This window comes from Sorex fumeus, unplaced genomic scaffold (assembly GCF_029834395.1).
Source record: "Sorex fumeus unplaced genomic scaffold, SorFum_2.1 ptg000041l, whole genome shotgun sequence".
In the NCBI taxonomy this organism is placed as follows: domain Eukaryota; kingdom Metazoa; phylum Chordata; class Mammalia; order Eulipotyphla; family Soricidae; genus Sorex; species Sorex fumeus.
Genome location: NW_026606098.1, coordinates 5,916,579 through 5,938,573, shown reverse-complemented (window position 1 = coordinate 5,938,573; position 21,995 = coordinate 5,916,579). Strand labels below are relative to the sequence as shown.

The 21,995-nt window shown below is 58.7% G+C and overlaps 1 protein-coding gene across 3 annotated transcripts; it reads right to left on the bottom strand.

Moving 5' to 3' along the window:
- Positions 1-1,736: 1,736 nt before the first annotated feature.
- ADARB1 (adenosine deaminase RNA specific B1) lies at positions 1,737-20,340 on the bottom strand. 3 transcript variants are annotated; one of them, XM_056119578.1, is made up of 9 exons: positions 20,280-20,340; positions 17,537-18,459; positions 15,262-15,376; positions 14,519-14,687; positions 14,135-14,283; positions 13,299-13,467; positions 12,474-12,655; positions 3,042-3,220; positions 1,737-1,957 (listed from the first exon to the last, which is right to left on the bottom strand). In XM_056119578.1, exons 1-9 carry the CDS (start codon positions 20,305-20,307, stop codon positions 1,778-1,780), a joined length of 2,094 nt encoding a protein of 697 aa, XP_055975553.1. In that variant the 5' UTR covers positions 20,308-20,340; the 3' UTR covers positions 1,737-1,777. The 3 variants fall into 3 exon arrangements, 2 of the variants coding, with proteins under 2 accessions (XP_055975553.1, XP_055975554.1); XM_056119579.1 differs by having other exon boundaries at positions 14,135-14,280; XR_008793232.1 differs by lacking the exon at positions 1,737-1,957 and adding an exon at positions 11,412-11,498 and having other exon boundaries at positions 3,092-3,220.
- Between the last annotated feature and the right edge of the window lie 1,655 nt (positions 20,341-21,995).

Sequence of the window (21,995 nt, the reverse complement as noted above, 5' to 3'; positions counted from 1 at the left end):
CCGATCCCCCCTGAGACGTGGGGCTGGCCTGGCTCCACCGACGCTGGAAGCTTGGCTGGTCACATGCTCAGTGATGAGAGCCGGGGACCCGTGTGCGGGGGACAGAGGTCTGCGCAGTGCTGGCCGCAGACCCCGCCTTCCCCGCCACAGAGGGGACAGTCCAGACAAGGAGCGTGGCCGCGGCACGACCAGCAGCCAGTGTGCAGACACAGAATTCGGAGACTGGACGTTTGTGGGAAGGCTTGAACAGTCCAAATGAAACAATTCACCTTTGATTACAACAAAACTCCAAAACAGGAAGCGACAAGCAGAGTGGCATGAGCGGCTAGCAGCCGCCCAGCAGCAGTGGGACAGACATCCGAACTCTGGCCAGAGCAGCCCAGGCGTCCCTCAGTCCCAGTCCTCAGTAGGTGGCGCTATCGGGCGCCTCAGTCCCAGTCCTCAGTAGGTGGCGCTATCGGGCGTCTCTGTCCCGGTGGCTGCCACGCCCGGTGCTTCAAGGTCCTGGGTCCAGCCTGACTGCTCCACCTGACCAGCCTGGGGACAGTGGCTGTGCGGCTCAAGTTCCTCAAGTGACACCTCCATGCGGGATGCAGAAGCTAAGCCCTGGCTCCATGCAGGAGGGGTGAGGGTCCCCCAAAAAGCTGCCACTAAGACCCACTCGCTCTCCCAAAACACAGCCACCTCCCTACCCGCTAAGGAAACACCCTTCCTGAGCACCACGGGACACATGACCCTTGGTAGGCACCCAGCACCAGCCTGGTCCCACAGCCCTGTGTGGGGGTGGTGACAGGCTGCCTGCCCAGGGTACCCCTGGCTCCTGCACCAGCAGGCGGCTGAGAGGCCCTCCTGCAGAGCGCCCCCCATGGCCAGGGCTGAGTCCGGCTCCTCTTCTTCCTGAGTGTGAACCCCAAGGCACTGGGGGACGCCTGCACGTCCCCACCCTCCCCACCCCTGCCCGGGGCCTGTGTGCTGCAGGGTGTGGGCTGCACCCTGGCTCTCCAGTCACACCCCCTTCCTGCTCAGCACCTCCCAGCATCCACAGAGATGCCGCTGCCAGCACCTGCCTGCCCCTACACCTGTCCTGAGCCTGCTGCCTCCACCCAGAGCAGGGGCGCGCTCAGGAGCGCCCCAGTTACAGTGACCGCCTCCTCAGACCTGTCAGAACGTGTGATTGTGTCCGCACCTCAGAGGCCAGCGAGCCACACCCCACGACAAAGCCCAGAGCTGCTCAGAAGCTGTTAGAAGGGGCCGAAGGTCCCAGGCTGAGTCCGGGGACACGGTGCTCAGCGCCCTCCTGCAGATCTGCACCCACATGCCTGTGTGTGCATATCTGGGAGGTGAGCGCGTGTGCATCGGCGTGGGAGGTGAGCACGTGTGCTCGCACGTGTGTGGGAGGGGAGCCTATGTTGTGCTGTGTGGCTGTGCGGGAGCCGGGCCAGGCGCGGGGATGCTGGCTGGCGCTGCCTCATCTCCTCCGTAAAGTGCCCGAGTGCCTGGTAGAACACTTGTGCTCGGAACCACGTTCCTCGCGGCGAATAAGTTATTTATTCACGGTCGCGCGCGGTGACGCCTACTCTCCTACGTGGAAGGAAGCTCTACTCGGTAGAACTCGGCTCCTACAGGGGACGGGGTCAAGCAGCTGCGGGAATACTGACTCACCGGCCGGCCGCGGGGTGCGGGGTGGGCGCAGCCGCCTCCGCGCCCGGTGCCGGCCCGCCCCGGCACGCGCGAGGCCCCGCCATGCCCCGCCGAGCTGCGACGTCCGCGCTCCGGGTCAGGGGCTGAGGGAGAACTGGTCCTGCTCGGTGGGCTTCTGCACCCAGGCGCCCAGGCCCGCCTTGATGAAGGCCGTGAAGAGCCGCGCCTTGGCCGTCTGGTACTCCTTGGCCACCAGCTTGGACTCGTGGTACACGCCGGGCTTGAGGATCTTGGAGCGGTGCAGGTGGATGGGCATCTGCGGAGACAAGGGCCGTGACAGGGCGGGGCGGGGCCTCAGGGACGCACCGGGCAGGCGAGAGGCCCCACTCCACTCCGCTCGCATGCCGCACTGGACTGCAGACACCTCGCTTGGCCACCCTCCAAGCCGCGGGCCCCGCCCCGCCCTATGCCGTGGGGGCGGGGCCATGGTAGTGACGCATGTAGGGGGTGAGCCGAACACACGTGGGGGTGGAGCAATGATAGTGATGTATTGGGGGCGGGGTCAAGGTAATGATGCACGTGGGGTGGGGCGAGCCGTGGTAGTGAAGCACGTGGGGGCGGGTCGTGGTAGTGACGCACAAGGGGGCAGGGCCATGGTAGTGACGCACGTGGAGGCAGGCTGTGGTAGTGATGTACTTGGGGGCGGGCCATGGTAGTGACCCATCATAGACCCGGGCAGCTTGTGGGGGCCTGGTGAGAGCGTATTTCACGTGGTAGTGGCACACGTGAGGGCGGGGTCGTGGTAATGATGCACGTGGGGCGGGGCCATGATAGTGAGGCACGTGAGGGCGGGGCCACGGTAGTGACGCATGTGGAGGCAGGGCTGGGATGCACGTGGGCGGGGCCATGATAGTGACGCACGTGGGGGGGGCGGGCCATGGTAGTGATGCGCACGGGGCGGAGCCGTGGTAGTGACACACAAGGAGGTGACGCACTTGGGGGCAGGCTGTGGAAGTGACGCATGTGGGGGCGGGTCGTGGTAGTGACGCACGTGGGGCGGGGCTGTGGTAGTGACGCACGTGGGGGGGCGGGCCATGGTAGTGATGCGCAAGGGGCGGGGCCGTGGTAGTGACACACAAGGAGGCGGGGCCGTGGTGGTGACGCACTTGGGGGCAGGCTGTGGAAGTGACGAATGTGGGGGCGGGTCGTGGTAGTGACGCACGTGGGGGCGGAGCCGTGGTAATAACGCACGTGGGGGCGGGCCGTGGTAGTGATGTACTTGGGGGCGGGCCGTGGTAGTGACCCATCATAGACCCCGGACAGCTTGTGGGGGCCTAGTGAGGGCATATTTCAGGGCTGGCTGCGTCGCGGGTTTGGGGAGTCTGGTTTGGCCCCAGTACCTTGCCATGCACGCGCATCCAGCGGCAGTACAGGGCGTGCTTGCACAGGCGTGACGAGCGGCCCAGCTCGTCCTTGCCCGTGGTGGCGTTGATGACCTCCAGGGCCGCGTCACCCACTGTCCAGTTGACGCTGAAGTTGGGCGCCTTCCCAGGCTGCCGTGCTTCTGCATTGCTGATGCCTGGACAGGACACAGGCGGGTGACCCGCGGCCCAGGAGAGCGCTGGCCCAGCAGGGAGAGGTGCAGGGGCCCTGGTCACCCTCCTGTGCCCACGCCGCACGAGGGGCCCCTCTCCGCACCTGCTGTGTTGCAAGTACAAGAAGCCAGGGTTCCCAGGTCACCTGAGCACCCCAAAAACGACTTGCCTTGGAAAGGCTCCTGTGAGCTATTTCAAAGACTCCCATCTAGAAATAGGATGCACGCCCCTGCCCCTGGGTCATTGGTGACTCTAGGGGAAGACGGGAGCACCTGCTGAGCCCGCCAGAGAGGTTCAGCACCTCACAGAGGCTGAGGCCAGTGTGGCACCCGGGGATGCTATGGTTAGAGTGCTCGTCCCTGTCAGCAGCCCTCACTGTCCAGGTAGCAGAGCTTGGGCAGCCACGGAGGTGGACAGAGGGTGCAGGGCAGGGGCTTGGGAATGTCTGCTTCCAGAAGTCACCCACATCCCCAGACACACCTCAGTCCTCAGTCCTCCAGAAGCCAGGAAAGTCAGGGAGCAGGAGCCAGGGGCAGCTCCATCGGGGCTTCGCCCAGACCGGCATGTGCTCCAACACCTGAGCTAGTTCCCAGTCCTACCTACACACTTGCGTGCTCAGGAAGTCAGGGGCCCCAGTGAGTCTCAGCTAATCAAGCTATCAGATCAATACGAGGGGCCAAGGGTGTGGTGCTGCTCAGGAGCTGCCGTGCTGGCGGCATCCAGGGATGCACCCAGCAGTGCTCAGGGGACCATGTGGCATCTGGAATTGAACCTGGGCTGGACACTGCCAGGCAAATGCCCTAACCACTATACTATACACTGTATCAGGAGTCAGAGACAGTACAGGGGTTAGGGCGCTTGCCTTACACACAGCTGACCTAGGTTTGATCTCTGGCACACTTAGGGTTCCCTGAACACCACCAGGCATGATCCCTGAGCACAGAGTGAGGAGTAAACCCCTGAGCTCAGTCAGGTGTGGCCCCCAAACCAAAGCAATGAAATTTAACTATCACAATACTGGGGGAGCATGGATAGAGGAAACAGAAGTCCGTGGGGAGAGAGATGAACCATCCCGAATCACAATGACTCAACTGTCCAAGCACCAGAAGTGGGCATGCACCATAGGTCAGGGAAGGCACAGCAGGAGGCAGAGACCTGTCCATGGGACACAGAACTGGACAGAGACCTACTCAGAGGACGCAGACCCCAGCACAGGACACAGAGACCCGCCCACAGGACAGAGACCTGCCCACAGGACAGAGACTCACCCACAGGACAGTGACCCACCTGTAGGACATAGGACAGAGACCCAGCCACAGGAAACAGACCCCACTACAGAACACAGAGACCCACTCATGGGACACAGACACGACCCACCCACAGGACACAGACCTGCTCCTGGGTCACAGACCTGCCCAAAGGACACAGACCGCCCAAAGGACAGAGACCTGCCCACGGAACAGAGATTCGCCCATGGGACAGAGACCACGACAGAAACCTGCCCACGGGACACAGGACCGCCCATGGGACACAGACCTGCCCACACGACACAGACCCCGTCCACGGGACAAAGAACAGGACAGAGACCCGCCCATAGGACACATTCTCATTTAAGAGAACAGGGGCAGGGCTAGGAACCAGCTGGAAACAGGCAGTAGGGCCGCTCATGGAAAGGGGAGGTGGAGAGGCAGAGCCAAGATCATGATGGAGAAAAAGGTCATTTATAACCACAATGGAAGTAGCTTCCTGACTAAACAACTTATTCATGGGAACCAACTCTTTGGGGGCCCTCCCAGCAGTGCTTGGGGACCTGTGTTCATTCTTGCCTGGCCACGTGGACTTGATGTCTGGCGCTCAGGCCTATGGCTACGGGACTGCTTGTGCCCAACAGGGCTACACCTGGTAGTGCTGGAGTGGGGTAGGTGGCGCAGGGGTGGGGTAAGCGGCGTAGGGGCAGGGCATATGCACAGGGGTGGGGTAGGTGGTACAGGGGCAGAGTATGCAGTGCAGGGGTGGGGTAGGTGGTTCCAGGACAGGGTATGTGGTACAGGGGTGGAGTATGTGGTGCAGGGGCAGGGTATGCGGTGCATGGGAGGGGGCAGGGTGGTACATGGTGCAGAGGATGAACTCAGGCTCTGCTCGTGTAGAGAACAGACCAGCCCTCTCAGCTGTCTGCACAGCTCCTAGCTCCCTAAATCCTAAGTGTGCAGTCACAGGGCTGGGACACACACTCAGTGACTGAGAAAGGCGGAAAGAAGGGGAAACGTTTTGAGTTGCCAGATTCCCACCATCCCTCCCTCAGTCGCCAGTGACCGGAGGCAGCTCTGTGGGTACCCTATGCTGGCCTGTAGGATCAGCTCCGAATACACACACAGCATCCAAGGACGGTTCAGGAAGGTTCTACACGGGCTGGGACCCCTAACACGGCTTCTCAGCAGGTCCAGGGGACCCAAGTCATCACAGAACCGAGTCACAAATGAACCTGAGCCATCCTGGATACAGTGCCCTAACCTCCAGGAGGTGAGAAGAGGAAGGCATCCACACACTGCCGGGGCAGGCCAACCAGGACTGCAGCAGTGACCACACCAGCCTAGCATGGAAGGAGCAAGAGAAGGGAGTGCTATCACCAGACCCCTAGGAACACAGAGCCATGGGAAAACCCACAAAACTCAGCAGACCCACAGTCCCTGGGCAGACCATTGGGGAAACAGCCATGTACCCATCTCGGGGGGGGGGGGAGGGGCTGGATGACAAGGTGTGACAGCTGCAGTCCCCGCACACAGACCTGAAAACGGGAGCCTCCACAGCTCCTGTCCCCCTCTGAGGCAAATCAGTGGCTTCCCTAGCACATCCAGCCTCACTGATCTCACACCTTCTCCTGCATCCGCGCCCTCCTCTTCTGCTCTGCCCTCCCAGGGGTGAGGCCAGGCCTCCCGCACATCTCACCTCACCCCCTGGGATGGAACTCAACAGATTCTGGGTTCTGTTTCCTCTGCTCTGGGGGATGTGGAAGAGCAGGGAAGGGCACTGAGCCTGCCCTTCACCCCAAACTTCAGCAAGGGTGTCGCTGGACAGCAAGGTGACCACAGTAGGGACCACATAAGTGACTGGCTGGTGGAGGGTGGCAGGCAGTGCAAGGTTTGCTGTCCAGTGGCGTCCCTGGTGCAGTGCTGATACCGCAGCACTGCCCACTGCACCCTACAAGGCTGTCCACTCTCCAAGGGAGACCACGGGCCTGGGGCTATCATGAGGTCTTGGATCCTGATTCTGGAGGACTCTCTGAGGAATGGAGAACAGGCCCTCTCTGAGGGATGGGGGAGAACAGGCCCTTTCTGAGGGATAGAGAATGGGCCCTCTCTGAGGGATGAGGAGAATGGGCCATCTTTTTTTTTTTTTTTGGCTTTTTGGCTCTTTGGGTCACACCTGGCGATGCACAGGGGTTACTCCTGGCTCTGCACTTAGGAATTACTCCTGGCCGTAGCTCAGGGGAACATATGGGATGCTGAGAATCAAACCCGGGTCAGCTGTGTGAAAGGCAAATGCCCTACCCACTGTGCTATCACTTCAGCCCCGAGAACGGGCCCTCTCTGAGGGATTGCAAGAATGGGCCCTCTTTGAGGAATGGAGAACAGGCCCTTTCTTGCGGGATGGAGAACGGGTCTTTTCTGAGGGATGAGGGAGAACAGGCCCCCTCTGAGGGATGGGAAGAATGGGCTCTGAAGATATGGGAAGAAGGGCCCTTTCTGAGAGAATCAGGGCAAATTGGTTCTTTCAGAGTGATCGCCAGTGTGACGTGTCCAGTGTCTGAAGGAAGGGTCTGGACTGCAAATCAGTACATGCGGTGGGGCTAAGGGGGACCAGAAAGGCATGGGGTCTTCATGCTGTACTCTAAGCCCTCAGGCTTGCCCTTCAGCAGTGAGCACAGCAGGTGGTCTCCTGGAGAGGCAATGTCCCTACACTTACAGTATCCACATGCACATTCATATTTATACATTCACATGTCTATGCTCATATAATCACATAGTCATACTCTACACATGTATGCTCTAACTCACACACAGTATACACAGGCACGCTCATACAATATACACAGGCATGCTCATACACTCACATACTCTGTGTATACATAGGCATACTCATACTCACACACAGCATACACAGGCATGCTTATATACTCACTCAGTATACACACAGGCACACTCATCATCACTGTCACTGTCATCACCGTTATCCCGTTGTTCTTCGATTTACTCAAGCAGGTGCCAGTAACATCTCAAGCCCTGAGATTTTACCAGCCTCTCCTTACTCGTCTTTCCCAACACATTGTTGGTTCTTTCGGGGTCAGGGGAATGAGACCCATTATTATTACTGTTTTTTTATTATGATGATTTTTTTTATTATTACTGTTTTTGGCATATTGAATATGCCACAGCTAGCTTGGCAGGCTCTGCCGTGTGGGCGGGATACTCTCAGTAGCTTGCTGGGCTCTCTGAGAGGAATATATATACATATTTCTCTATCAAATATGGTGTGGGTAATTATGGAAAATGGGTAAGGAGTGTCTTATGATGTGTCCAGGAATATGTTCACTCATATGTGAGGCTTGGTCCGAGTGCGTGGAAAGTGGCCTGGAGCATGACAGCAGTTGGGTAGTGGAAGGCAGCTTCCGGGTCTGGTTCCCTTAGGGCAGGGAGGGCTCTCACCCGCCCCCCTCTGGGGTGCCACGAGTGAAAACAGCCTGGCATGGAGTCCGCAGGCACACTCATATACTCATACAAATACATATTATACACAGGCATACTCATATACTCACACAATCACAGTATACACAGGCACACTTATACACACTCAGTGTATACAGAGGCACACTCACACACAGTATACACATACATGCTCACCCATATGCTCATAGCATACACATACATGCTTATACACACAGTATACACGGCATGCTCACATAGTCACACAATATACACATGCACACTCATACACAGGCACACTCACACTCACTGTAGACACAGGCACACTCATACACTTGCACACAGTATATACAGGCACACTTATACACACAGTATACACAGGCACACTCATACCTTATACACTCTCACTATACACATGCACACTCACAGTATAAACATGCATGCTCATACACACAGTATACACATGCACTCATACACCAATATACAGTATACACATGCATAGTCATATACTCATATACTCACACACTCACACTCTACACGTGTACACTCATACACAGTATACACATGCACTCATACACCAACATACAGCATACACATGCATACTCATACACTCATACACTCACACTCTACACATGTACACTCATACACAGTATACACATGCATACTCGTACAGCATACATGTGCACACTCATATACATATGCTATACACAGGCACTCTCATGCACTCACACAGTATACACATGCATGCTCATACACATTCACACTATACATATGTATACTCATACACTCACACATGCATCCTCATATTTACATGATCCTACACTGGTACATACACATCTCACACAGGTGTGCATCCACACCTATGCACACATGCATGCTCATACACTTACACACTCACACTATACATATGCATGCTCACATACTCACGCTATACACACTCTGAAAGACTTCACATTGGTATGAAGACACACACTTTTACACACATATGCTCAGATACACATATGCACATTCAAACATATACACACTACATACATGCATATTCATACTTACATGAGCCTACACTGGTAATTACATACCTCACACAGGTGTGCATCCACACACATATACATATGCATGATCATGCACTTATACTATACACATGCACACTCATATGCTTATACAATCACACACATACACATGCACTCTCACATACTTACCCACACATTACACACATGCACACTCACATACTTAAAAACACAATACACACTCCTACACTAACATTTCACATGGTTGTGCATCCACTTTGATACACATGCTCAAACACATACACACTATGCTCATGCTTACACACACTAAACATATGCCACAGTGTTACACACCTTACATGAATGTGTATCCAGTTTTACACACATATCAGACATCCACGTGCACTCAAACTCTTACGCACATACACACTATACACATGCACACTCATATTTATACACACAATACATACTCTACACTGGAACTTACACACCTCACATGGGTGTGCATTCAGTTTTATACACATCCACTCACATGCACATTTGCTCAGAAACACAGATTATACACACTCTTAACTTGATAAACATTACATGGGTGTTCATCACATGCACATGCATGCTCATGCACTTACACACTCCACTGACACCTTACACAAGTGTGCATCCACACACATATACACATGTACACTCACACTCACACACACTCCAATACTGAGCACCCACACACTTAGACACACACTCATGGAGAAGCAGGGAAGCATGGAAAGAAGGAGGGGCCAGAGCTTTGGGGAATCACATTATATACCCTAATTTATATACATAACCCCACTGATCCCCCTCCAGACTTTATTAGCATGAGGAATGATATCATCTCACATGTCCATATTAGGGCATGTGCAATCTGACTAGTCAACCCACAATTCACCACACCCTCATTTGCATACTCAATCAGACTGGCTATTCCAGTCAGATGATTTCTTATGATATACCCAATTAGAAATCAGAAATGACTAGGGGGCAGGACCACATAATGTATATAAGCCCCGTAACTGTATAGAAGAGCCCCTTTTGTCCCCTGCTTCTGACCTTGCAAATGGCCTTGTCTATATAGCTGTTAAATAAGAGTTGTCAAACAGAAGACCTGCAGTGGTTGGAGTGCTAATTAATCTTAAACATGCACAAGAACCTAGAGCAGATGGCTCTCAGCAGTACCACAACCATTACACACAGGAACACACCCAACCACACGCTTACACATACACTGACACTGACACGGGTTTCACACATAAGCTTACGCATGCATACTCTTACTGACACATGCACGCGTACACATATACACACTCCTACTCTGACATGGATACTTAATACGTAGGTGGTAACACACATTCCTACACTTACAAATATACCTCATACACATGCACACATACACACTCAGGCACACACTCACGCCCACCGTGTATACTCAGGCCCCTTTCATCCCTGTCACTCACCTGCACCATCTCCACATAACTTGCTACTTTCTGACATCACACAGGACTGGCTTCCACACAGGGGTGCACTCTGGGGAGTGAGCACACTCCCTCGTCCCGTACCAAGATCGCTCCAACCCCTCAGATCCCCACACTCAGAGTGACTGCCAATACTTCGCCAAGCGCTGGCTGCACTGTGGATCCTGTCCCCTAGCCCTCTGGAGCCTGGGCCCGTGTCCTTGTTCTCCCAAGCCAGGCAGCATGCAGGCCAGCAGCTCTGCCAGAGCCTGGGTGGCAAGGCAGGTGCAGGATCTCTTCCTACGGGCACCATGTTTGGCACGGACTGGGAAGAAGAGATGAGAGCTGTGGAGGCCCCAGGCAGGCACCTGGTTCCACACATCCCTCCTCCCCCCACAGCACTGAGTGCCCCCGGGGCCCAGCCTGGTCTGCAGGCCCTTCCCTGACCCCTGCCACCTCCTGTGACATGCTCACACACGAGCAGTCAGTAAGCACTCAAGGACTTGCCCACTCACCCAGAAGGCCACACCCACTCCTGCCAGAACCCCATGTGGGTGAGAGTGGGTCTCCCACGTCAGGGCTGGCTGACCGCAGGCAGTGCCTGTGAGTGTATAGGGCAATCCCGAGATGCCTTCACCACCCCTTCCACAAGGGGGTTCCCTGCTCTAACCTCCTCAGCCCCTCAGTACCAGCTGTGGCCTTGATCTGAAACTCTTGCTCCTCCTCATTCCTGCTCTGCTCCAACACGCGGTCCAAGCCCTCCCACACACGTGCACGCACACATATGCACACACGCACGGCATGCACATGCGTGCACACACGATCACACGCAAACATACATGCACGCCGTTCAGCCCTGTTAGCCGGCAGCAGTGGGCACCACAAACAGGAGGGCCGCACACAGGGCAAACGGGGTTTAGTTCCAGGTTAAGGTTTAGTTCTGAGCTTAAAAGGTGAGTAAAACGGTATTGCCAAAAGGTGAGGTACCTTCACTGTGTCCTTTCAAACAAGGGCATGGGGGGTTAGGGGCCTCGAATCAGAGGTTCGGTGCCTTTTAGGGTTGGCCACTGTTTTCTAAAAGAAAAACGACAAACAGACCGGTAACATGGGGCGGGCCCACAGGCTCCTCATATCTTCCGGCCTTTGCCCTGTCACCCTCCACATGGGGTCCATGGCCCATCCCCACCATGGGCCCCCAAGGTCTGCTGGACACACCTAAGGCTGCATGAGGAGGGTGGGGGGAGTGCCAAGGCTGAAAATACTGTAAGGGGAACTGAGGTCCTCTGGGAGAGACAGGGGACCTGCCTGACCCTGGATGGCCCCTGACCCAAGATGACATCTTCTCTCTCTGACCCTGGACAGCCCCTCCCTGACCCTAGATGACCCCCTCCTTGACCCTGGACAACCCCTCCCTGATCCTAGATGACCCTTTCTCTGACCCTGGATGGCCCCTCCTTGACCCTGGGTGGCCCCTCTTAACCCTGGATGGCTCCTCTCTGACTCTGAACAGGCCCTCTTTGACCCCAGATGACCCCCTCCCTGAACCTGGACCGCCCCTCCCTGATCGTAGATGACCCGTTCTCTGACCCTGGATGGTCCCTGGCCCTGGACAAGCCCCTCTCTGACCCTGGATGACCTCTTTTCTGACCCTCAACGGCCCCTCTTAACCCTGGATGGCCCCTCTCTGACTCTAAATGGGCCCTCTCTGACCCTAGATGACCCCTCTCTGACCCTGGATGGCCCTTCTTAACCCTGGATGGCCCCTCTCTGACCTTGAATAGGCCCTCTCTGACCCTAGATGACTCCCTCTCTGACCCTGGATGGCCCCTCCCTGACCCTGGAAGGACCTTTCTTTAACCTGGACAGCCCTTCTCTGACCCTGCAAGGTCCCTCCCTGGCCCTAGAAGGGCCCTCTATGACCCTGGATGGCCCCTCTCTGATTCTAGATGACCCCTTCTCTGACCCTGGATGGCCCCTCCCTGACCCTGGATGGCCCCATCCCTGCCCCTGGGGTATCAGGGCCAGGCCACGCCCCAGGCTGGTACTTGCCACTGAGCAGGGGCTTGTTGAGCACGTAGAGGGGCGGGAGGCCCTCGATGTTGGAGATGCGCTGGTACATGGCCCGGGACAGGTGGTCCCCGTGGTAGAGGCTGCCCAGGATGATGCTGGAGAAGTAGACGGGCTCCACGAAGATGCTGAGCAGGGAGCCCTGCACGCCCACCACGTTCCACCTGGGACACAGGCCGGGTCAGGGGATAGCCACTCTGCAACAGCACTGCCCACTGGCCCCTTTCATCCTCTTGCCCCCTTCCTGGGGAGGGGGGGCAAACTGTCCTCCCACCCCCCTCCTGCAGAGGGTCCAGCAGTAACCCTGGGAAGACACGAGATCCCCAGCACCCCACAAACTGCAGCCCAGCCAGCAGGAGCCCAGCTGCCCCGGCCTGTCTGCCCTTGGCTCCAAGTGCACGGGGCCCCACACAGGCCACTGCCAGAGACACCTGTGCCATTCAGGAGCTGCCTCATGCCCTGCAGCGCTGCTGCACCATGAGACCCACTTGTTTCTGGGATAGACAGTGGCCGGTAGGCGTGCACACTGCTGGCCTTACTGGACACTAAGGCACAGACATCACCCGCACCAGCTGGGCCGCAGGCCAAGGGTGCTGATGCACGTCCTGAGGACCCGGGTGCTCTGTCAGGGGTTGGGCTGGTCCCCACCTCCACACTTTGTTTCTTTCCTGAAGCTGGACCCACCTCTCATCGGCAGCCATGGGGGTGGTGTCTTTGGAGAATGTCCACTGGGCCCAACAGAGAGAAACCTTGCTGCCAGTCATGCCCCACCCAGGGGGATGGGGGTTGAGGGACCGGGGGCCTCACCGTGCCATCTTGTCGCTGCAGGACATGGTGAGCAGCCTCTCGCCCTGCAGAACCCCGTCCCACGTCTGGATGCTGGCATTGGAGTGCACGGGGATGGTGCCCTCCCCGGACTCGATCTTGGTCCGCAGCTGGCCCCGCGCCTTGCGGTTCGGGTGTCTGTCTGCCGACTCTAGGGAGCAAGTGTGGAGAGCAGCCATGAGGCCCTGCAGCCCCTCGTGTGGTGCAAACAGGTGCCCACCCGCCATGTGCAGGGGCAGGAGAGGGCCCCACAGCACAACAGCCTGTGGAAAGGTGCGGGAAGTGACGGGCAGGTGCCATGGGGGAGGGGGCTGGTGGTCCCCGCATTTTCCAGTGGGGCTTTACCTTTCTTTTTTTTTTTTTTTGCGTTGCACTCAGCGATGCACAGGGGTTACTCCTGGCTCTGCACTCAGGAGTTACTCCTGGGAGTGCTCAGGGGACCAGACGGGATGCTAGGAATCGAACCTGGGTTGGCCGCGTGCAAGGCAAATGCCCTACCCGTTGTGCTCTCTCTCCAGCCCCTCCAGTGGGGCTTTAATTCTTAAATAAAACCTGAGAGCAGCAGAGGCCACCAAAGGGAGCAGCCAGTGCCCAGAGCTGTGGCTCTCCACGTGCCACAAACGTGGCCCATTTAATTTCCTTTCCTGTACTTAAGAACACTTCGCAACTTCCCACAGGGAATTGAGGATCATGCTGCTTCATAATCAAGGAAGATGTGGCATCCAGACTGCAAGCAGCCTCCGGAGCAGCAGGTAGGTTTGGGGGCAGCACCGGGGTCCCCACCAGGAAGGCACTGCAGGGCAGCCTCACAGCCATACCTTCCAGAATGGGCTCGTGAGGCGAGAAGATGCGGGCGTCTCCGCAGGGCGAGGTGCTGATGTATAAGTGGAACTGCACCGTGTCCTTCAGCCGGAAGCCCCCACGCTCCGAGTGCTGGAAGATGGATTTCTTCTGGTCCTCTCTGCTGCTGCCGGGGGCACGTGCCAGTGAGTGGTTCCACTGTGCCCGGGGCACCCACCCGCACCCAGAGCCAAGGAAGCTGGTACCATGTAGATTGTGAGGTTGACCCCCAGAGCACGGACACAGGGTCCGGGCGAGTCCCCTCCCCTGCAGGCCTGTAAGGACGAGGCCAGCACAGAGAGGCAGAGGGAGCCGCTCGTGGTCACCGTGTGTGCGTGGCAGGGGCGGGGAGGTGCCCGCACCTCAGGGCGAGCTCGAGCTGGGCGTACAGGAACCTGAGCAGCGAACGGCGAGAGATGATCTCTGCATGGCAGTCATTGAGCGCCAGGCCGCGGTCGCTCATGTACTCCCCGTTGATGCACTTGGTGCCCGTGGACACGCTGATCACTTTGGCATCTTTCACGTCCGTGCCTGCAGGACAGAAGCCACAGGCTGGCTCTCTGCTTGGTGCCCCTGTGCCCCAAACTCCCTGCATCGGGGCCGGCTCCTGAGGCCACACCTCTTCCCTGGGTCCTCTTCCCTGGTGGGAAGACATCCGGCATGGCCACCTCGGGAGGAGCCGAAGGGAAGAGCACATGGGTGGAGCTGTTCCTGCACCCAGAGGGATGGGGACAGGGAGGGGCCACCTGAGTGCTCCCCAGACAAGATGCCACACCCCAGGTGTTTTAAGTGACAGCGTTCCATTGGGGCTGCTGGGGAGGGCCTCCAGGCCCCACCCAAGGGGGCTCAAAGACCCAAAGTCCTTGGAGCAGGTCCAAACACTCAAGCCATAGCACATGGCTTCGGCAGAAAGGGCACTGCCTGCTGACACTTCAGCACCTCAGCACCCCCAGGGCAGCTTCTGTGCCCCACAGAGAGCCGTCGGGCAGCCAGGGCTGGCAGGGGTCCAGCAGGTCTTGGGCCTGTGTGGCTTCAGCACGGGTGTGGCAGGGCCAACTCTGCCATTCATGCCAGCAGAGAGGCCTGGGCACCCTCCAAACTGTACCTGTAGTCATGACAACACCAGCCAGGACCTTCCTGCGCGCGTGAGGGGAGGAGAAGTTGTCAGTCAGATCCCCGAACTTGTCCAGGACCAGGCGGGCCACCGCATCAGCCAACACCTGTGGGCACAGCAGGGCTCAGGGTGTGGACACCATGTGTTGGTGTGCACTCGGGTGCAGCTGTATCCAGACATACGAGGATAGGTTGGCACCACCTGCTGAGTGCCCACATGTGCCTGCAGTCCCAGCCACGCAGGCATCTGCATGTGTGTGCAGGAATGTGCATGTGTATAAGGCATGTGCATGTGTGTAAAGCATGTGCATGAAAGCATGTACATGTGTGTAAGGTATCTACATGTGTGCAGACATGTGCATGTGTGTGCAGGTATGTGTATGTGCAGGCAGGCTCGTGTGTGAGCAGGCAGGTCTAGTTGTGGGCATGGGTGTGCACCTATGTGCACTTGTGTGCATCTGTGTACGTGCACGTGTGTACATCTGTGTGGGGTGTATACCTGTGTGCATCTGTGTGTGTCTGTATGCATGCCCAGCTGTGTGCAACTGTGTGAGGCATGCCCAGGTGTGCATCTGTATGCGTGTATGCATGCAAACATAACAGCTGCATTCACAGACATGCAGAGAAGCCCCATCCCCAACCAAATCTGGTGCCCCCAGCCAGGGACTGGCACCAGTGAAAGCAGGTGGGACATGCAGCACAGATGGAGAAGAGGGAAGAGCTTTGCCCCAAGTCCTTTCACCCCAACACCTTAGGCTGGCCCTGTGCCCATCCACCCACCAGGGGCCAGCACCCGGCACGCTCTAGTCTCAAACACAAGCCAGTCAGCAGGCAGGAGTCACCAGTCTGAAGGGACCTTTCCGCAGCAAAGGCTCTGGCCTCGCTGAGACAGGAAGCCAGGGCATAGTACTAGGCCTGAAGGGCTACAAAGAGCTGAGGGACCTACAGATCACCCAGGCAGGACCCACAGATCACTCAGATGGGACCCACAGATCACCCGGGCAGGACCTACAGATCACCCAGGCGGGACTCAGAGATCACCTGGTGGGACCCACAGATCACTAAGTGGGACCCACAGATCTGGGCTTGCCCAGGTAATAGCCATGTGGTGGGTGGGAAGGTGCTGCTGAGGGGAGGGAGAGGGGCTCCAGGCCAGAGGTCTAGTGGGAGGCCCCCAGGGGCATCCAGGAACACAGTTGCAGAGTCGGCATTGGGAAGTCCTGGGACCCCCCTCCAGCAAGCAGCAGAGAGCCTCCACCGCTGAGAGGGGAGTGGTGGGGAGGGGTCAGGGCGCCCAGCAGCACCCACATTCCTGGGGCGTGGTAAGTGCACCAGTACCCTCAGCTCGAACCCCTGTGACTGCCTCACACAGAGGCAGCAGGAGGCGATGCTGCGCCAGTCCCCACTGTCACTCAGGGGACATGGTAGCTGAGCTGCACGTCCCCAGGAAGGTGCTGGAGCAGAGGCACTGCGGGGAGGCGTCCCCTCCCGGGAAACGGCAAACTGAGGGCCTTGAGCAGGAGTCATGGGGTGGCACAAAGGCCTCCCAGCCTCAGAATCCCCAGCACTGGCCGAGCACGGAGGAGTGTCCTGGGCTTCATGGATGCTGGCCCAGCAAATTCTGGTCACAGCACACAGACCTGGGCCAGGGCAGGGCTGCGAACACAGTGCGTGCCCACACACGCAAACACGTGTGCACACAACACAGGCACACATGCTCGTAAACACAGCACCGATGTACACACCGATGGCAGTGCACACCATGCAGAGACCTGCACGTGCAGGTACAGGCACACATGCAAATGCACACATATGCACTTATGAGCACAGAGGTGCAGGTGCACATGTGCACATACATATACACTCACAAGTATGCACAAGCACATGCGTGTGGCTTCCCCGTCCCCTCTGGGAACTGGACAGGGCAGCCACAGCCCTGCACCATGAGGCCATGGCTGCCCAGAGGAATCAGTGCCCACGTGGGCTTGTGGTTCTGAGCTGCTCTGCGCTGAAGGCATCCGGGAGCGGCTGGCTGGCGCATCCCTCCCATGCCCACCATGGCTAAGGATTAGCCGGCTGTGCTCGCCTCTCCTGACCCTCCTCCCACAAGTGGCTGAGGGGCACCTCCCTGTCCAGAGTCCAGTGCCCTGGGTGCAGCAGGACACCGGGTGTTGGGCAGACTGGGGGTCGCCACGTCGAGAGAGGGTGCCTGAGCGGCTTGGGGGCTGAGCTCCCGCCTCCCCCAGGGCCGCCCTGCGGCCCCTCACCTGCGGCGAGTGGAGCTGCAGTCCCTTGCTGGCCACGGGCAGGCGGGATGGTGTCTGATCCAGGTGCAGGTTGAAGATGGCAGCCAGGGCAGACTGCGCAGCGCGGGCCTTGGCCAGCTTCTTGTTGCGGCCCGAGCCCTCGAAGAACTGCCCGTCCACCACCACCGACATGACGAACTTCTTGGCGTGGCTCTCCCCGCTCTCAGACAGGAAGTCGTACCTGAGGCCCGGCCGCAGCTCGTTGAGGATCATCACGGGGTTCTTACCACTGGGCGGTGGGAAGGGGGGCGGCACGGGCAGGGGCGGCTGGGCCAGGCTAGCGGGCACGGGCGAGGCAGCCAGGCTGAGGTCCCCGCTGGAGCTAAAGGAGTCCTCGCCATTGGCGCCCATGTAGAAGGGCACCTCAGAGCGTTCCGGCGTCTCGAAGCCATTGAAGAGTGCATCAGGGAAGTCGGCCTGGTCCGACGTGAAGTCGGTCGTTGTGGACAGGGTCCGGCCCATGGCCAGGTGCGCCTCTGAGGCGTTGGGGAACTGCACGAAGGAGCGCAGGGCCTTCTCGGCCGCGTGCAGTTTGGCCTTCTTCTTGGTGGGGCCGCAGCCCTCAAACACCTGCCCGTTGACCTCGACGGCCATGACGAAACGCGGGGCATGCACGGGCCCTGTCTGTGAGAGCAGCGCGTACTGCAGCCCAGGCTTGATCTCATTGAGCTGCATCAGTGCATTCTTGGGCAGCGCTGGCCCCGGGGCCCTCCTCCTCTTCTTCAGGCGGAACTTGGCGCTGCCGTTGCTCCCCTCCTCCAGGGCCCGTTTCCTGCCACCCCCGTTGGAGAGCAGGGTGCCCTCGCCGGGCCCTGGGGCGCGGCCATCAGGGGCGGGCCCGGCACCCAGCCCCGAGGGCTCCTCGGCCCCTGCACTGCTGGAACCTGCAGTGCCCAGAAAGAGTAACTTACAACGCCTTCGATGCAGGACCTTGTAAATGCAAAATTTATAGGTTCCTTGGTCGCTCTCTGACTGGGTGGGTGGTGTGTGCTGATGCGGCCACTCGACCCGGGGGTACCAGGGGGACTCGGGGACAGCAAGCAGGCTGCCTGCTCTGTCTACACTGTTCACGTGAGGACTGGGGGCTTTAGACCACTTTAGACCAAGCAATGACACCGGAGTACCTACAGCTCAGAGTCTGGCTGCTGAAACGGGCAACTGGGTGAGGACCAACCCAGAAGGACCCGGAGCAGGTCCAGAGTCAGACTGAGCTTGGTCATTCCGCTCCACTCAGGGCCGCGGCTCTGGTCGGCCAGGACAGCAACGCTCTCCAGCCGCCAGGCGACCCTGGCTCAGCCTCGGCAGACAGCCTGTGCCATCACACCATACGCTGGCCGTTCAGAGACCACCTAGGAGCTGCGCCCATGAAGGTAACACAGTCTCACCCTAAACGGGGGAGGGTTCTTCTCTGAACCCCTCTCGTCGCCCAGAGAGCTGTAAACAGACAGAGAAGGGGCCAGAGCTGCTGGCAGGTGACCCATTCCTAACAAAACCCGGCAACCGCTGCATCTTTCAGGAAATGATTACTTGGTGGACTTACAAAACAATTTGGTCACCACCTTCTAAAGTAATAAAAGTGACAAGAAAAAATTTCGAACTCTAAATGTGGTTGTACTCCCGAAGAGCAATGAAGAAGCGGGTGGCCAGGCTCAATCAAGAGCAGCCGGTGACCATAGCCCGTGGGAAATGCAGCCACATGCCTGGCCCCCAGGGTGGGAGTCCACAGGAAAACTCTGAAGTACCCCAAGTGTTTGGGGGTGACATGGAGAATGGGGCACGGCAGGGCAGTGAGTGACCCAGAGACTAAGTGCCTGAGTGGTCAGCTGTCCCCACTAAGCTCTGCTTACAGGAGGCCCCTGACAGAGATCCAGCCAGGGATGCCTCGGTGTGGTTGGGCAGGGTGGGGAGGGGCCAACATGGAATCGGGGCGGGGCCAGGGGGCAGGGGGCGGGCAGCTGGACCTCTCTGGGCAACTGTCCCCTCTGACTCTAGACACACACCACCTCTCCCAGTGACAAAGCGGCCACCGGAATGCGCACTAAATTTTCATTTATAACATCCTCCAGCAAAAGCTCGATAGGTTACTCCTTTTGGTACTGGGAGGAAACAAAAGGTTATAAGCCAGATCCGCAGCTGTGACCCTGCACACAGACGCTTCACAGCACGGTCCCCAATCCTACGGTCTCTGATCCCACATGGACCGTCCCAGACCCCTCAGGGACCATCCCCGACCCCACAGGGACCGTCCCAGGTCCCTAGACTCATACTCCCTTCCCCAAGGCAGAGAGAGATGACACGGTATCACTCAGCCCTTCTTGTGACCAGGAGGCAGGTGAGGTGCCAGGAGGTGCCAGGAGGCAGGATGTGCTGCAGGTGCCTGTGCCCTGTCCCTGCGCCCAGAGAGCCACTGAGAGGAGAAATGGTGCAGCCTCCTCAGTGAGAGAGGCACTGTGTGGCCCTCACCTCCATGCAGGTACACCCGGGGTTCTTGGGGGCCCACTGTCCCCGGGAGGGCAGGCAGCCAGGGCTCTTGGGGTGTCGTGGTAACCATGAGCTGTGCTGTGCCAGCTCTGGACAGGACCTGGGCAGGTAGTGCCCTCAGCAGGGAGCTGCGTGGGACCAGCACAGGCCCCCCAGGGCTGAGCCAAGTTGGAGCCGCAGTGCTGGGGTCAGGGTCCGTGGGGGCCCACAGCCTGGGGCTTACTCAGGTTCTCGCTGTCCTCAGCGTCCATTGCCGGGGCCGCAGGGCACTGCCTGGGGAACTGGAGGCTGAAAGACAGTAAGGGGGCATGATCTTCCAGTCGTGGGGCACCAGGGTACATCCTGCTCGCGGGAAGGACCCAGCTCCTGCAGAGCCCAGGGGCGCTGGCTGGGGTCTGGACCCTTCAGCACAGCCCACACATAGGTCTGGGCAGGGGCTGCTCCGCCACAGATGCAGGGACGAGGCAGTCTGGAGCCCAGACCCAGGGTCCCTCCCTGCCCTTCACAATGGGGAGAATTTCCGGCCCAGAAGCTCTTGCCTACAGGAAGCAGCCACGCCAGCCAGGCCAGGACTGGCACAGGCCACCGTCTGCAGGAGCTTCCACAGGGCATGGCTGCTTTGCATGGTAAAAGGGGGCACTAGGCCCGCATGCACACGCCAGCTCTCCCGGGTGCCACACGAGTCACACACCTGCTGATGTGACTGCAGGTGGAGCCAGCGGGGGTGTGAGGCGCAGTCACCCCAAAGAAGCCATCGGCCGTGTCCGGGTTCAGCGTCTGCTGCTGTGTGGTCCTCCGTGTGGCTGGCGTGCGGTCTGCGGCCAACTGCGGGAGAGACGAGTTGTCCGCTGGGGCAGTGCAGGCCGTGCCCACTGCGTGTGGACTCACTGCAAGGGCAGTGGGGGGTGGGCGGGGCTGGGTGGTGCTAGCCCTTCAGGCATGTGGTGTGTGCCCATATGACAGTGTGTCCAGGTAGAGGCTGCTGTGAGTGTGTAGTCAAGTGCGTCTCTGAATACAGAGTCTGAGTCTGGCCACGAGCTTCTCTGGAGGCCCTTTACGGGGAGCTGCCAGGCCCTTTCTTTTGTTTTGAGGGGGCCACCCCCAGCGGTGCTCAGACTCACTCCTGGCAGGCTCAGGGGACCACATGGGGTGTTGAGGATAGAACCCGCAGTACCATCACTTGGGCCCCACCTTCTGAGCCAGCCTCCCCGCTGGTCTGGCTCCTCCACGCACACCTCCTGCCCGGCTAGACTCATGCATGCACAGCATGCGGGGCTGCATTCTGCGGGGACTGAGCTCGATTCCTCGGGTCCCGCTCCTGAGGGTGCAGGCCATACCCATGAGCTCACCAGGGACAGCGTCGGCCCCACACAGTCTGGGCAGGGCCATCTGGCTCTCTGGAGCGAGGTCTGAGAAAGGCCACATGGCCCCAGGGGACTGCATCCCCTTGTCTGGCATTTCCTGGGGGTCCACAAGGTGCCCTCCAGCCTCTAACCCACCCTTGCAGTCAGCACTTATGGGCTGGACTGCAGGGGTCTGCCCCAAGGCACGTGCCACCCACAGGGCACCAGCCCTTAGCAGGGTGCTCTGTGGTCCTGTGGGAGCCACGTCCAGCGGAGCACAGATCTGAGGATGAGACCTCCCCCAGCACAGCACAAGGCCCCAGCATGCATGCACCACTGGGGGTCCTTGCGGATGGCACGGGGCTTCACTGCCCATGATCGGGGGCCTGGGGCCCTGGGAGCCAGGTGTGACTGTCCACAGTAGCAATGTGAGAGAAGCCAAGGCCAGCAGCTATCCCTCAGGCCTCCTGAGCTGAGTGCCACAGCCAGCGACCCTCCTCGAAGGTCCCCCACAGCATGGAAACATCAGAGCTGACCCGCGACTTCGGGAAGCAGATCCCGGCTCTCCCTGCGTGCCCCCTCTGGGCAGAGAGCAT

What these genes read in the sequence shown, in the direction of transcription:
- ADARB1 (XM_056119578.1), bottom strand. Translation starts at nt 20,307, where the DNA reads ATGGACGCTGAGGACAGCGAGAACCTGA. An exon ending in TGAGGACAGCGAGAACCTGA is followed by an intron (nt 18,460 to 20,279) that starts GTAAGCCCCAGG and finishes TGGGCACTGCAG; the next exon opens with GTTCCAGCAGTGCAGGGGCC. An exon ending in CAGCTCGAGCTCGCCCTGAG is followed by an intron (nt 14,284 to 14,518) that starts GTGCGGGCACCT and finishes TGCCCCCGGCAG; the next exon opens with CAGCAGAGAGGACCAGAAGA.